Raw genomic sequence first — 14,027 nt, 5'->3', positions numbered from 1 at the left:
GAAGCAACACAAAAACACAAAATTCAATAAAGTTAGGAGCTTTATTCGTTAAAACATCAAGTGCTACTTTTTCTGTTTTAGATAGAGCCGCAGAAAAGCAGAGTGAAAGAGACCACAGCACTGACGTTTCCTTGAATACTATGAGGCTGGTCTTGAACCTGGGTTGTGAGCAAAGCAGCTCCCTAGTTCTAATTGCTAATGTTTCAGTTGATAATTTTATATGACCCGCAAATACTGTTATAAATATCCAAATGGCCCTTAGAAGGAAAAAGGTTCCCCACTCCTGATGTAGCACTATTTGTCCCTATATTCATAAAACAGGTATCTGTTGCTTATTTTCATGATTATAATTTTAGAGAGTCATAATACATAAAACCCATATAAAATGCTTTTTCTTTAAAATATTTTATTTCTTTTTTGAAATGTTTTTATTGTCTTTGTTATAGGCAGCCAGAAATCAAGAGGGAAGAGGGATACAGAGAGAAACACTTGCAGCCCTGCTTCACCACTTGCAAAGCTTTCCCTCTGCAGGTGGGGACTGGGGGCTTGAACCTGGGTCCCTGTGCATTGAACATGTGCGCTCAACCAGGTGCACCACTACCTGGCCCCTAGATCTTATTTCTTAATGAAAGAAAGGGGGAAGAGGGAGAAAGAGAACCAGACATCATTCTGGTACATGCACTGACAGGGATTGAACTCTGGACCCATGGTTGAGAGTCCAACACTTTATTCACTGTGCTGCCTCCTAAACTATATCCTACAGAGCTCGGTTTTTAAAAAATATTTATTTATTTATTCTTTTTGTTACCATTGTTTTATTGTTATAGTTATTATTATTGTTGTTGTTATCGATGTCATCACTGTTGGACAGGACAGAGAGAAATGGAGAGAGATGGGGAAGACAGAGAGTGGGAGGGAAAGATAGACATCTGCAGACCTGCTTCACCACTTGTGAAGCAACTCCCCTACAGGTGGGGAGCCAGGGGCTCGAACCAGGATCCTTATGCCGGTCCTTGCACTTTGCGCCATGTGTGCTTAACCCGCTGTGTGCTTAACCCGACTCCCATACCTACAGAGTTTTTAACAAATGATGGATGCCAATTATACACCGTGGAAAATACTAGAAAATGTTCTGAGCCATGGTCTGAGAGGTGGCACAGTGGATAAGGCACTGAACTCTCAATCATGAGGTCTTGAGTCCAATCCCCAGCAGTATATGTACTAGTGATGTCTGGTTCTTTCTCTCCTATTTTTTCATTAATAAATTAAATCTTAAAAAAAAAGAAAGAAAGAAAGAAAATGCTCTGTGCAACTGGAAATCACTGTCCATGAGTTGCAGTTGTAAATACTAATTGCTACTGGGGTTTCTTGATGAGAATTTGGGGATTCACTTACCTCATATTAAAAGAAGAGTTTAGGGAGTTGGGTGGTAGCACTGCAGGTTAAGTGCACATGGCTCAAAGCACAAGGACTGGTGGAAAGATCCCAGTTTGAGCCCCGGCTCCCAACCTGCTGGGGAGTCACTGCACAGGCAGTGAAGCAGGTCTGCAGGTGTCTCTTCTTCTCTCCCCGTCTTCCCCTCCTCTCTCCATTGCTCTCTGTCCTATCCACCAACGACATCAATAGCAACAACAATAATAACTACAACAAAAATAAAAACCAACAAGGGCAGCAAAAGAGAAAATAAATAAATATAAAAAAGGAGAGTATAAAAATGTTAATTGTTTGCTCAACAATTTGTTTGGCTTCGTATGTTAACTCTCTTTTCAGCCACCAGGTTCCAGATGTCATCAGGATGCCGGCCAGGCTTCCCTAGACTGAAGACCCCACCAATATGTCCTGGAGCTCAGCTTCCCCAGAGACCCACCCTACCAGGGAAAGAGAGAGGCAGACTGGGAGTATGGACCGACCAGTCAACGCCCATGTCCAGCGGGGAAGCAATTACAGAAGCCAGACCTTCCACCTTCTGCAACCCACAATGACCCTGGGTCCATGCTCCCAGAGGGAAAGCTATCAGGGGAGGGGGTGGGAAATGGAGATTGGATGGTGGGAATTGTGTGGAATTGTACCCCTCCTACCCTATGGTTCTGTTAATTAATCCTTTCTTAAATAAAAAATTTTAAAAAAGTTAATTGTTAAAAACTATAGGATAACTATGTGAAATTAGCACCTTGAGCAATGGGACTGGTCACACAATACTGAGAGGCAGTCAAATAGAAGAAAGCTTCTTCAAGTTGTTTAGGTTGCTAGTACTTTTATATAAAAAGAAAACCACCCTGGGGAATGGAGTTTCTGTTTTTTAAACTTTCATTCCTGCTTAACTGGAAAAGATTTCCCTGCCACCATGTTGCTAGGAGCAAACTTCCTGTCTCAAGCACTGTTGAGTCTGAATGGGTCTCTGGAGCCCGATATGACCTCTAGAGAGGAAAATGGGCTGTGCCTTCAAATAGCTGCAGTTTCACAGACTGCAGGATCCGCCAGTCCAACCAAACGCCCTGTCATTCTCAGCAGTCCAATGTCTAAAGAGATTCACTTTGTGTTCACCTAAATAGCCTCTGCCTCATTCATCTTACTGGTAGGGTACCATATTCTCTCTAGTCTCATTTCCTTTATCCAAACATGGAGACAAGTTTGCTGGAGAGAAAAACTGGTGGTCCAGGAGGTGACACAGTGGATAAAATATTGGATTCTCAGCCATGAGGTCCTGAGTTCGATCCCTGGCAGCACATGTACCAGAGTGATGTCTGATTCTTTCTCTCTCACCTACTATCTTTCTCATTAATAAACAAAATAATTTTTAAAAGGTCTATAAAAAGAAAAGAGATGAAAAAAAACTATGTTAAAAAGCACAAGATTTCTACTATTCCTATCGGCTCTATTCCTACTTTTGGGTTCCTATTTATTAAACATTTTGTCCTGGTTCATATCTTTTTTTTAATATTTATTTATTTTCCCTTTTGTTGCCCTTGTTTTTTATTGTTATAGTTATCACTGTAGTTGTTACTGATGTTGTCGTTGTTAGATAGGACAGAAAGAAATGGAGAGAGGAGGGGAAGACAGAGACGAGGAGAGAAAGACAGACACCTGCAGACCTGCTTCACCGCCTGTGAAGCGACTCCCCTGCAGGTGGGGAGCCTGGGGCTCAAACCCAGATTCTTACATTGTTCCTGCGCTTAGCGCCACTTGCACTTAACCCACTGTGCTGCTGCCTGACTCCCCCTGGTTCATATCTTACCACCATTTTCAGCTACCAAATTGCAGATGCCACAATGTTTTTATCCTGAACTCCCTGGGCAGATGATCTCACTTCTCCAGAGCCCTAACCAAGTAGGGAAAGATAGAAACAGGCTGGGGGTACGGATCAACCTGCCAACACCCATGTCCAGCAGAGAAGCAATTACAGAAGTCACATGTTCCACCTTCTGTACCCGATAAAGAGTTTTGACTCATACTCCCAGAAGGGGAGAAATGTTAGGCAAAGATGGCCAGAGAGTTCTGAATTCCAATTCTATCAGGACCCAGGGAGAGACGAGGGGAAAAAGGACACCTGGATGTAGTAATAGGTGTAGGTGTGACTTAGAAAAGAGGCAGGGCCAAAGAATAAATGGGCGTGTGTGTGAGAGTGTGTGTGTGTGTGTGTGTGTGTAAATAATAGTCAGGAGTCAGGCAGCAGCACAGTGGATTAAGCACAGATGGCACAAAGCACAAGGACTGGCGTAAGGATCCCGGTTCGATATGAACAACTATATGCCACCAAGCTAGAGAACCTGGAAGAAATGGACGATTTCCTAGATACCTACCAACTTCCAAAACTAAGTAAAGAGGAAGTGGATAACATGAACAGGCCCATCACAGCTAATGAAATTGAAACAGTTATCAAAAATCTCCCCAAAAATAAAAGTCCTGGACCAGATGGTTTTACAAATGAATTCTACAAAACCTTCAAAGAAGAACTAATACCTCTACTTTTAAAAGTCTTGCAGAAGATTGAAGACACTGGAATACTCCCTGCCAGCTTCTATGAAGCCAACATCACCCTGATACCAAAAACAGACAGGGACACAACCAAAAAAGAAAACTACAGACCAATATCTCTGATGAACATAGATGCAACAATATTGAACAAAATTCTAACCAACCAGATACAGCAGTATATCAAAAAGATTGTTCATCATGACCAAGTGGGGTTTATCCCAGGCATGCAAGGTTGGTTTAATATACATAAATCAATCAATGTGATCCACCACATCAACAAAAGCAAGACCAAAAACCACATGGTCATATCAATAGATGCAGAAAAAGCCTTTGACAAATACAACATCCCTTTATGATCAAAACACTACAAAAGATGGGAATAGATGGAAAATTCCTCAAGATAGTGGAGTCTGTATATAGCAAACCTACAGCCAACATCATACTCAATGGTGAAAAACTGGAAGCATTTCCCCTCAGATCAGGTACTAGACAGGGATGCCCACTATCACCATTACTATTCAACATAGTGTTGGAAGTTCTTGCCATAACAATGAGGCAGGAGCAAGGAATTCAAGGGATACAGATTGGAAGAGAAGAAGTCAAACTCTCCTTATTTGCAGATGACATGATAGTATACATGGAAAAACCTAAGGAATCCAGCAAGAAGCTTTTGGAAATCACCAGACAATACAGTAAGGTGTCAGGCTATAAAATTAACATTCAAAAGTCAGTGGCATTCCTCTATGCAAACACTAAGTTAGAAGAAATTGAAATCCAGAAATCAGTTCCTTTTACTATAGCAACAAAAACAATAAAATATCTAGGAGTAAACCTAACCAAAGAAGTGAAAGACTTGTATACTGAAAATTATGAGTTACTACTCAAAGAAATTGAAAAAGACACAAAGAAGTGGAAAGATACTCCATGTTCATGGGTTGGAAGAATTAACATCATCAAAATGAATATATTACCCAGAGCCATCTACAAATTTAATGCTATCCCCATCAAGATCCCAAGCACATTTTTTAGGAGAATAGAAAAAATGCTACAAATGTTTATCTGGAACCAGAAAAGACCTAGAATTGCCAAAACAATCCTGAGAAAAAAGAACAGAACCGGAGGCATCACACTCCCAGATCTCAAATTGTATTATAGGGCCATTGTCATCAAAACTGCTTGGTACTGGAACATGAATAGACACACTGACCAGTGGAATAGAATTGAGAGCCCAGAAATGAGGCCCCACACCTATGGACATCTAGTCTTTGACAAAGGGGCCCAGACTATTACATGGGGAAAGCAGAGTCTCTTCAACAAATGGTGTTGGAAGCAATGGGTTGAAACATGCAGAAGAATGAAACTGAATCACTGTATTTCACCAAATACAAAAGTAAATTCCAAGTGGATCAAGGACTTGGATGTTAGACGACAAACTATCAGATACTTAGAGGAAAATATTGGCAGAACTCTTTTCCACATAAATGTTAAAGACATCTTCAATGAAACGAATCCAATTACAAAGAAGACTAAGGCAAATATAAACCTATGGGACTACATCAAATTAAAAAGCTTCTTCACAGCAAAAGAAACTACTACCCAAACCAAGAGACCCCTCACAGAATGGGAGAAGATCTTTACATGCCATACATCAGATAAGAGTTTAATAAATATATAAAGAGCTTGCCAGACTCAACAACAAGACAACAAATAACCCCATCCAAAAATGGGGGGAGGACTTGGACAGAATATTCACCACAGAAGAGATCCAAAAGGCCAAGAAACACATGAAAAAAGTCTCCAAGTCAGAGAAATGCAAGTCAAGACAACAATGAGATATCACTTCACTCCTGTGAGAATGTCATACATCAGAAAAGGTAACAACAGCAAATGCTGGAGAGGGTGTGGGGTCAAAGGAACCCTCCTACACTGCTGGTGGGAATGTCAATTGGTCCAACCTCTGTGGAGAACAGTCTGGAGAATTCTCCGAAGGCTAGAAATGGACCTACCCTATGACCCTGCAATTCCTCTCCTGGGGATATATCCCAAGGAACTCAACACATCCATCCAAAAAAGATCTGTGTACACATATGTTCTTGGCAGCACAATTTGTAATAGCCAAAACCTGGAAGCAACCCAGGTGTCCAACAACAGATGAGTGGCTGAGTAAGTTGTGGTCTATATACACAATGGAATACTACTCAGCTGTAAAAAATGGTGACTTCACCGTTTTCAGCCGATCTTGGATGGACCTTGAAAAAATCATGTTGAGTGAAATAAGTCAGAAACAGAAGGATGAATATGGGATGATCTCACTCTCACACAGAAGTTGAAAAACAAGATCAGAAAAGAAAACACAAGTAGAACCTGAAATGGAATTGGCGTATTGCACCAAAGTAAAAGACTCTGGGGTGGGTGGGGAGAATACAGGTCCGTGAAGGATGATAAATGACATAGTGGGGGTTGTATTGTTAAATGGGAAACTTGGGAATGTTATGCATGTAAAAACTACTGTATTTACTGTTGAATGTAAAACATTAATTCCCCAATAAAGAAATAAATTTAAAAAAAAAAAGGATCCCGGTTCGAGCCCCCCGCTTCCCACCTGCCAGGGGGTTGCCTCATAAGTGGTGAAGCAGGTCTGCAGGTGTCTATCTTTCTCTCCCCCTCTCTGTCTTCCCCTCCTCTCTCCATTTCTCTGTGTACTATCCAACAACAACGACAACAATAAAACTACAGCAATAAAACAACAAGGGCAACAAAAGGGAATATATATATATATGAAAAGAAATAATAGTCAACCTATATCTGTGATCTTGGGAGAACTAATGCAGTTTCCAATGGAGGGAATGGGAACACAGAACTCTGGTGGTGGGAACAGTGTGGAATTATACCCATTATCTCATAATTTTGTAAATCAATATTAAATCACTAATAAAAAATTTTAAAGCACATGATTTAGGGGTCAGGCAGTGGTACAGCCAGTAGAGTGTACATGTTACCATACATGAAAGCCCTGGTTTGAAACCCCAATACCCACCTTTAGGGGGGAAGCTTCACAAGAAGTGAAGCAATGCTGTAGATGTCTTTCTTTTTCTTCTTCTCTTCCCCTTTCTTTATTTCTCTCTTTATTAGTAAGGGGGGGGGGGAAGAAAAGACTGCCAGGAGAAGTGGAGTTATTGTGTAGGCATCAAGCCCCAGTGATAATCCTGGTGGCAGGAAGAAAAAAGCCAAGATCTCTAATTGCACTGGTCTTGTGGCACCTCTGGTGACTCAGTCCCTTGATCAAGTTTCCTCAACCAGGTAAACCAATAACACTGACATTTCCAAGGGCTGTCACAGCCACTTACCAAAGTATGTATGCAAAAGATGAGAATGAAGATGAAGAGAGAGAGACCTAACAGTGCCAAGTACTCAGCTAAACAAGTACCTGCTCATGACAACCAAGGTATGTGTTGATACAAACCTGAATAGTTACTCAGGAACTTAGGACTGATTTTCCAAGATGCATAATTAATTAAGACTCTAGAAATTGTAACAGCTACTAGTGCCTAAGAGATCATCTCTGGTGTATAAATGTTTCTATATGAAGTTACCAGATAAGGTTCATCTTGGCTTAAAAATTAAATACTTGGGAGTCAGGCATACCACAATGAGTTAAGCACACGTGACGCAAAGCGCAATGACCGCGTAAGGATCCCTGTTCGATCCCCTGGCTCTCCACCTACAGGGGAGTCCCTTCACAGGCAGTAAAGCAGGTCTGCAGGTGTCTACCTTTCTCTCCCCGTCTTCCCCTTCTCTCTCCATTTTTCTCTGTCCTATCTAACAATGATGACATCAATAACAACAATAACTACAACTACAACAACAACAACAGCAAGGGCAACAAAAGGGAAAATAAATAAATATTAAAAAATTAAATGCTTGAGTGCCAGGTGGTGGCACAGTGGGTTAAGTGCACATGGTGCAATGCCCAAGGACCAGCATGAGGATCCTGGTTCGACCCCACAGGATCCCCACCTGCAGGGGGGTCACTTCACTGGCGGTGAAGCAGGTCTACAGGTGTCTATCTTTCTCTCCCTGTCTTCTCCTCCTCTCTCAGTTTCTCTGAGAAACAATGAGATCAATAACAACAATAATACTAACAATAACAACAGCGGCAGCAAGGACAAGCAACAATGGTAACAAAAGGGAAAAAATAGCCTCCAGGAGCAATAGATTCATAGTGCAGGCACCGGTCCCCAGTGATAACCCTGGAGGCAAAAAAAAAATATATATATATATATATATAAAATAAATTAAATACTTGGAGTACTGGGCGATAGCCTATTGGTCATGTAAAATGACTTTTGTGCCTGAGGCTCCATGGTCTCAGGTTCAATCCCCAGCACCACCAGATGTCAGTGCTGAGCAGTGTACTTGTAGAAAACAAAAATTAAATACTTAGGGCTTTTCGTCTGGGGCCGCCGAGAAAGTGCCGGTGACTAAGGGCGCGCTGAAGGCCGCCAGCTGCGCGGCGTCGGCTTTAGCGTCCGGGTCGTTGTGTGTTGACAGGGACGCCAGGAGTTGTCTCCGCTACAGCAGGTGCAGCCGCTTTAGCCCCCGAGCGGACTGCGCGGCTGCCTGGCGACTCTCTGCTCCCTCCCGCCCTGCCTTATCCTCCGCGGACCCCGCGCCGAACAGTGACGCTGAGCCGACCGCCGGAGGGGCGCGCAATGGCGGCCTCGACGGCCTCGCACCGCCCCATCAAGGGGATCCTGAAGAACAAGAGCTCTGCGACTTCCTCGGTGGTGCCCCGGGCCGAGCAGCCGGGCAGGAGTGTGGACGAAGAGCTGAGTAAAAAATCCCAGAAGTGGGATGAAATGAACATCCTTGCAACATACCATCCAGCAGACAAAGACTATGGCTTAATGAAAATAGATGAACCTAGCACTCCTTACCATAGTATGGTAGGTGATGATGAAGATGTACTGAGTGATTCAGAACCCACTGAAGCCCTGACCCCAGATGTCTTAGCTAAGAAATTAGCAGCTATTGAAGGCTCAGAGCTAAAGTATCGGATTCATGAACAAGAAAGCAGTGAAGATGAAGACTGTGACCTCTCACCTGAAGAACAAGAAAAAAAACAGCAGTTTGAAATGAAAAGGAAGCTTCACTACAATGAAGGACTAAATATTAAACTAGCTAGACAGTTAATTTCAAAAGACCTACATGATGATGATGACGATGATGATGATGATGAAGAAGAAGAAATGTTGGAAATTACATCTGGTGAAGGCATGAATGCAGAAGAATCAAGTCAAGAACCTGCTACTGGAGAACTACTACAAAACAATTCACAGAGTTCATAGAAGAGACTTGCTCAACACTGTTACTGTTTTGTCACATACAGACCTGTTACTATAACACACTGCTTCTTGTTCTCTACAGTTTATGACTTACGTACCAAAATACAAGTTATTATATATTGCCAAGAATTAAATAACTTTAGAGATTAATTAGCCTGAAAATACCTAATTGATATGTATATTCTTGTGCCTAGTACTTCATCACAAATACAGCATAATGTCACCAGTCCAAAAACACATTACTTTTGTAAGAACACTGGTTAATTTGTATAAGATATTGTATGGCTTTTTATGCATTAGAGGTTAAATATCTTTTGGGGTGGATCTAATTTATTTTCACTTCTAGGTCTTTTAAAGTTTTTTTAAAGTCAAAATGCAACTAGAATATGACATTATATAGGCTGATATTCAATCTGAAAAGTGTTTTTTAGCAAATATCTTCAATCTGATTTTTCTGTTTAATTGAAATTACAAGAGTTACCATTGCATTTTCTAGCTTTCTCCCTTTAAAACTACTCTTGAGTTTCTTTATGTTTACAAGAAAAGGAATGATCCTTTTCTCATCAAAACTAGCTTTTTCACAAATTATCAGGTTAAAATTGCACTAAGCATCTGCTCTCACTTTTATATACCCAATGGGCAGACTTCAAATCAGTTTCTAAAATAAATATGATTCTAACATAACCTTAGCACTCTTAACTTCCTGCCTTTGTTTCTTACTCCTTTCCATATATTCACACACACAATACTTTACATTTATAACGAATCAGAAAGGTCATGATTTTCAGAACTGTTTTCTTCTCATACATAGGTCTGTCATTTGCTGCAACAATGAAATTATTATTTCGACTATCAATGCCTGTTCTTCTAATACATGGAGAAAATAGATGACCAGTAGCAATATTATAGACGGAAAATACAGTTCAGCTGCAGAATTTCTACACTTGATTTACTGCTTGCTAATTAAATTGTTATTCCTTTGACTCAATTTGACCTTAGAAGATAACTTTTTTTTTCAATATGAGAGAATTGTGTATAACTAAGAATAATAATATAGTTCCTAAATGTACAGTCAGGGGTATCCTGAACAGTTTTTAATTTAAAAACTTCAAAATAGTTCCTGCTTTAAGGAGAGGTGATAATGTATACTATGGCAAATATACTTTATTCTCCTAACAGTGAGTTTTGAATTTTTTTTCCCCTGATGAAGTGCATTTCCTATGTATCTTATTTAGTGATGGTTTCAATTTCTAGTCGGTTATTTGTATCTCAATTTTTTTGTTAGTACCAAAAGAATCCACTATATTAACATAATTTTAAAGTAATTTCTGTATATTCTATATATAAAATTGTTCTTACTGAACAACTTACCTTCCACTTGCAAAGTCTATGGAAATACTATTGTCAAAATAAAAAAATTTAAAAAGCAAAAAAAAAACCCAAAAATTAAATACTTGGAAATTAAAACCCTAGAAAAGAATATAGAATTCAATCAAAAACATAAAAACAGTTGTTTAATTTTATTTCTATGAGAGAAGTGAGAGAGAACCAGAGCACTTCTCTGGCACATGCTTCCAAGCCGTGGGCTCTGACACTCCACCACTTCCCAGGTCACTCTGGATTCAACCTGGAGTGTCTGCCTGCGTTCATTTTTTTGCTCCCCAATATGAAGTCAGACACCCCAGGGTACTTCACAGAAGAGAAAGAACCTACTCTGAGAAAAAGAGGCACTGGGGCCGAGGCTAGGTGCTAGCACACCGGGTTAAGCGCACGTAGTACAAAGCACGTTGCTTTTTTTGTACACACGTTCAAGGATCCGGGTTTGAGCCCCTGGCTCCCCACCTGCAGGGGGATTGCTTCACAAGTGGTGAAGCAGGTCTGCAGGCATCTTTCTCTCTCCCTCTCTTCTTCCGCTCCTCTCTCCATTTCTCTCTGTCCTATCCAGGCACCAAGTCCCAGTGATAATCCTGGAAGCAAAAAAGAAAAGAAAAAGAAGGGTGCCGGGAAATGCTGAGTTGTGCCAGGAAGGGAAAGGAGCACACCAGGCAGGATCAGTGATTAGTGCACAGACCCCAGACTCTCCCATGAGCACCCGTGCTTGTACTGCAGCACTTTTCAAGTCCACTTTAAAAGGGTCAGAGTAAGTGTAGTGAAGCAGTCATTTAGTATGAAGTGTAAGCTATTTCTTGCATCTCAGCAAGTGACTGGGTTAATCAGAGCCACCAAAGTGGCTCTGATTAACAATTTTATATATAGAATATACAGAAATTACTTTAAAATTATGTTAATATAGTGGATTCTTTTGGTACTAACAAAAAAATTGAGAACAAGCACTGCTTCACCACTTGCAAAGCTCTCCCCCTACAGGTAGGAATTAGGGGGGCTCTAACCCGGGTGGTCCTTGCACATTGTAACACATGTGCTCAACCAGGTATGCCACCACCTGGTCCAGTCCCCCTTCTCCTTTCCATTTTATGCAAGCTGGTCATGAGAATTATTTTCAGTTAAGTGAAACATTTCCAAAATCAAATCCCTGAACTCCATGGGAATGTTTCCAAATGCTCATGGACAAAGGAAGTTGCTTCTATTTTCCTTAAATCTCTGATGTGGGAGAAAGGGAATAGCAATACTAGCCTGAAGTCACTGCTTGTTTGTGTTTTTTTTTTTTTTTTTTTTCCTCCTCCAGGGTTATTGCTGGGCTCGGTGCCTGCACCATGAATCCACTGCTCCTGGAGGCCTTTTTTCCCCCCCTTTTGTTGCCCTTGTTGTAGCTTCGTTGTGGTTATTATTATTGCCCTTGTTGACGTAATTCGTTGTTGGATAGGACAGAGAGAAGTGGAGAGAGGAGGGGAAGACAGAGAAGGGGAGAGAAAGATAGACACCTGCAGACCTGCTTCACCGCCTGTGAAGCGACTCCCCTGCAGGTGGGGAGCCGGGGGCTCGAACCGGGATCCTTACGCCGGTCCCTGCGCTTTGCGCCACATGCGCTTAACCCACTGCGCCACCGCCCGACCCCCTTGTTTGTGTTTTAAACCACAACATCACCACAAACAGGATGGAGTCAGTTTAATAGGGGGAACAGCAAAGGGAAAAAACGGTAATTGAGGGTTTCCATTCTTGTCAGATCTCTCATTTGAACAGAAACACTACCTTTTTTTTAAACCAGGGCACTGCTCAACTCTGGTTTAATTTGGTGCTGGGGATGACTGAACTTGAGAGTTCAGAACCTCAGGCTTAAAAGTCATTTGCATGACTGCTAGGCTGTCTCCCCTGCCTAGAACCTGTGGGACGTTAAAGCCTCAAAGCAAGAAAATTTCTTTGCATAACCATTATGCTACCTACCCCGACCCTATAAGAGGTTATTTGTATACAGAAAATGATCTTAAGTTTAAGTCCACCCATTTCTGTCCTAAGGCTAACTTCTCAAGAGCTCTGCTTTTTCCAATTTCTAAATACAAACTGAGTTCTGGGGTCCATCTGGTCAACATTTGATTTTAGGCTTCTATTGTGTCCAACGTGTGGGGGAAGTCAATCTATAAATAGCTATGGCCCCTCAGTTATACAGTTGAAAACGAGAGGCTGTCAACTTGGCTTTTCCTGCAGAAAGAAGAGAGCCCAGTTCCTTCTATAAGGACCATGCATGTCATTGCTCTGCTAAGTAGCCAGCCTCAATCAAATGATTCATACACCTATTTTATAATACTAGACACCATGCAGAATGAAACCCAGGGAGAGCTCCAGGTAAAATTAGTAATGTTTATATAAAAAACTGATAGGGGGCAGGGGTAAATAGCATAATGGTTATGCAAAGAGACTCTCATGTCTGAGGCTCCAAAGTCCCACATTCAATCCCCCACAACACTACAAGCCAGAGCTGAACAATGCTCTGGTTAAAAAAAAAAAAAAAAAGATATATAGGGCGGGGAGATAGCTTTAATAGTTATGCAAAGAGACTTGCATGCCTGAGGCTTCCAATTCCCAGGTTCAATCTCCCCACACACCCTACCCCAGCACCACCACAAGCCAGAGCTGAGCAATGCTCTGGTTAAAATAATAGTAAAATAATAATAATAATAACAGTAATAATAATAATAAATCAGCCAAATTCAGTGCCATGGTCTTGGTCTCTCAGCCCATCAGGGTCTCTCTCTCTCTCTCTCTCCTTATATCTAAAAAAATAAAAAGAATTTTTTAAAAAGGCATATATAGGGACCGGATGGTGGTACACCTGGTTGAGCACGCATTACAATACCCAAAGATCTCATCAGTTCAAGCCCCTGTTCCCTCTACCTGCAGGGGGAAAGTTTTGCAAATGGTGAAGTAGTATTGCAAGTGTCTCTCTGTCTCCCTCTCTCCCTCCCTCTCCTCCTCCATTTCTGGCTGTCTCTATCCAATAAATAAAATAAAGATAATAAAAAAGTTTTAAAAAGTTAACTGTACTGTTTAAATACTCTGGGGGGGGGGGACAAAAACATGGTGAAGACTCAGCAACAATAAACAAATCCACATGAACTAAATAAAAGAAAAATGAAACAACATATATATGTATATATGACAGATGCATGTATTTTCCTGTTTCAGTGCAGAAAGGCACCATGACTTTTCCAATTACTATATATATATTTTTTTTTTCTTCCTCACCAATATATAGCTGGGGATTGGTTCCTGTACAACTCCACTGTCCCTAGTTGTTTTCTGTTTTTTATG

At 41.1% G+C, this 14,027-nt stretch overlaps 2 protein-coding genes across 4 annotated transcripts in view; one reads left to right on the top strand and one right to left on the bottom strand.

The window, feature by feature from the left end:
- Positions 1 to 14,027, bottom strand: part of STARD9 (StAR related lipid transfer domain containing 9) — a 146,629-nt gene that overhangs the window by 94,372 nt on the left and 38,230 nt on the right. The gene's annotated exons all lie outside the window — the stretch shown is intronic.
- LOC103122916 (protein phosphatase inhibitor 2-like) lies at positions 8,425 to 9,482 on the top strand. Its single transcript, XM_007533531.3, has one exon. The coding sequence runs from the start codon at positions 8,688 to 8,690 to the stop codon at positions 9,321 to 9,323; it is 636 nt and encodes a 211-aa protein (XP_007533593.1). The 5' UTR covers positions 8,425 to 8,687; the 3' UTR covers positions 9,324 to 9,482.

Source organism: Erinaceus europaeus, chromosome 16 (assembly GCF_950295315.1).
Source record: "Erinaceus europaeus chromosome 16, mEriEur2.1, whole genome shotgun sequence".
Lineage (NCBI taxonomy): Eukaryota > Metazoa > Chordata > Mammalia > Eulipotyphla > Erinaceidae > Erinaceus > Erinaceus europaeus.
The sequence above is the reverse complement of the archived record's forward strand: the minus strand, read 5'-3'. Positions and strand labels throughout refer to the sequence as shown.

What these genes read in the sequence shown, in the direction of transcription:
- LOC103122916 (XM_007533531.3), top strand. Translation starts at nt 8,688, where the DNA reads ATGGCGGCCTCGACGGCCTCGCACCGCCCCATCAAGGGGATCCTGAAG.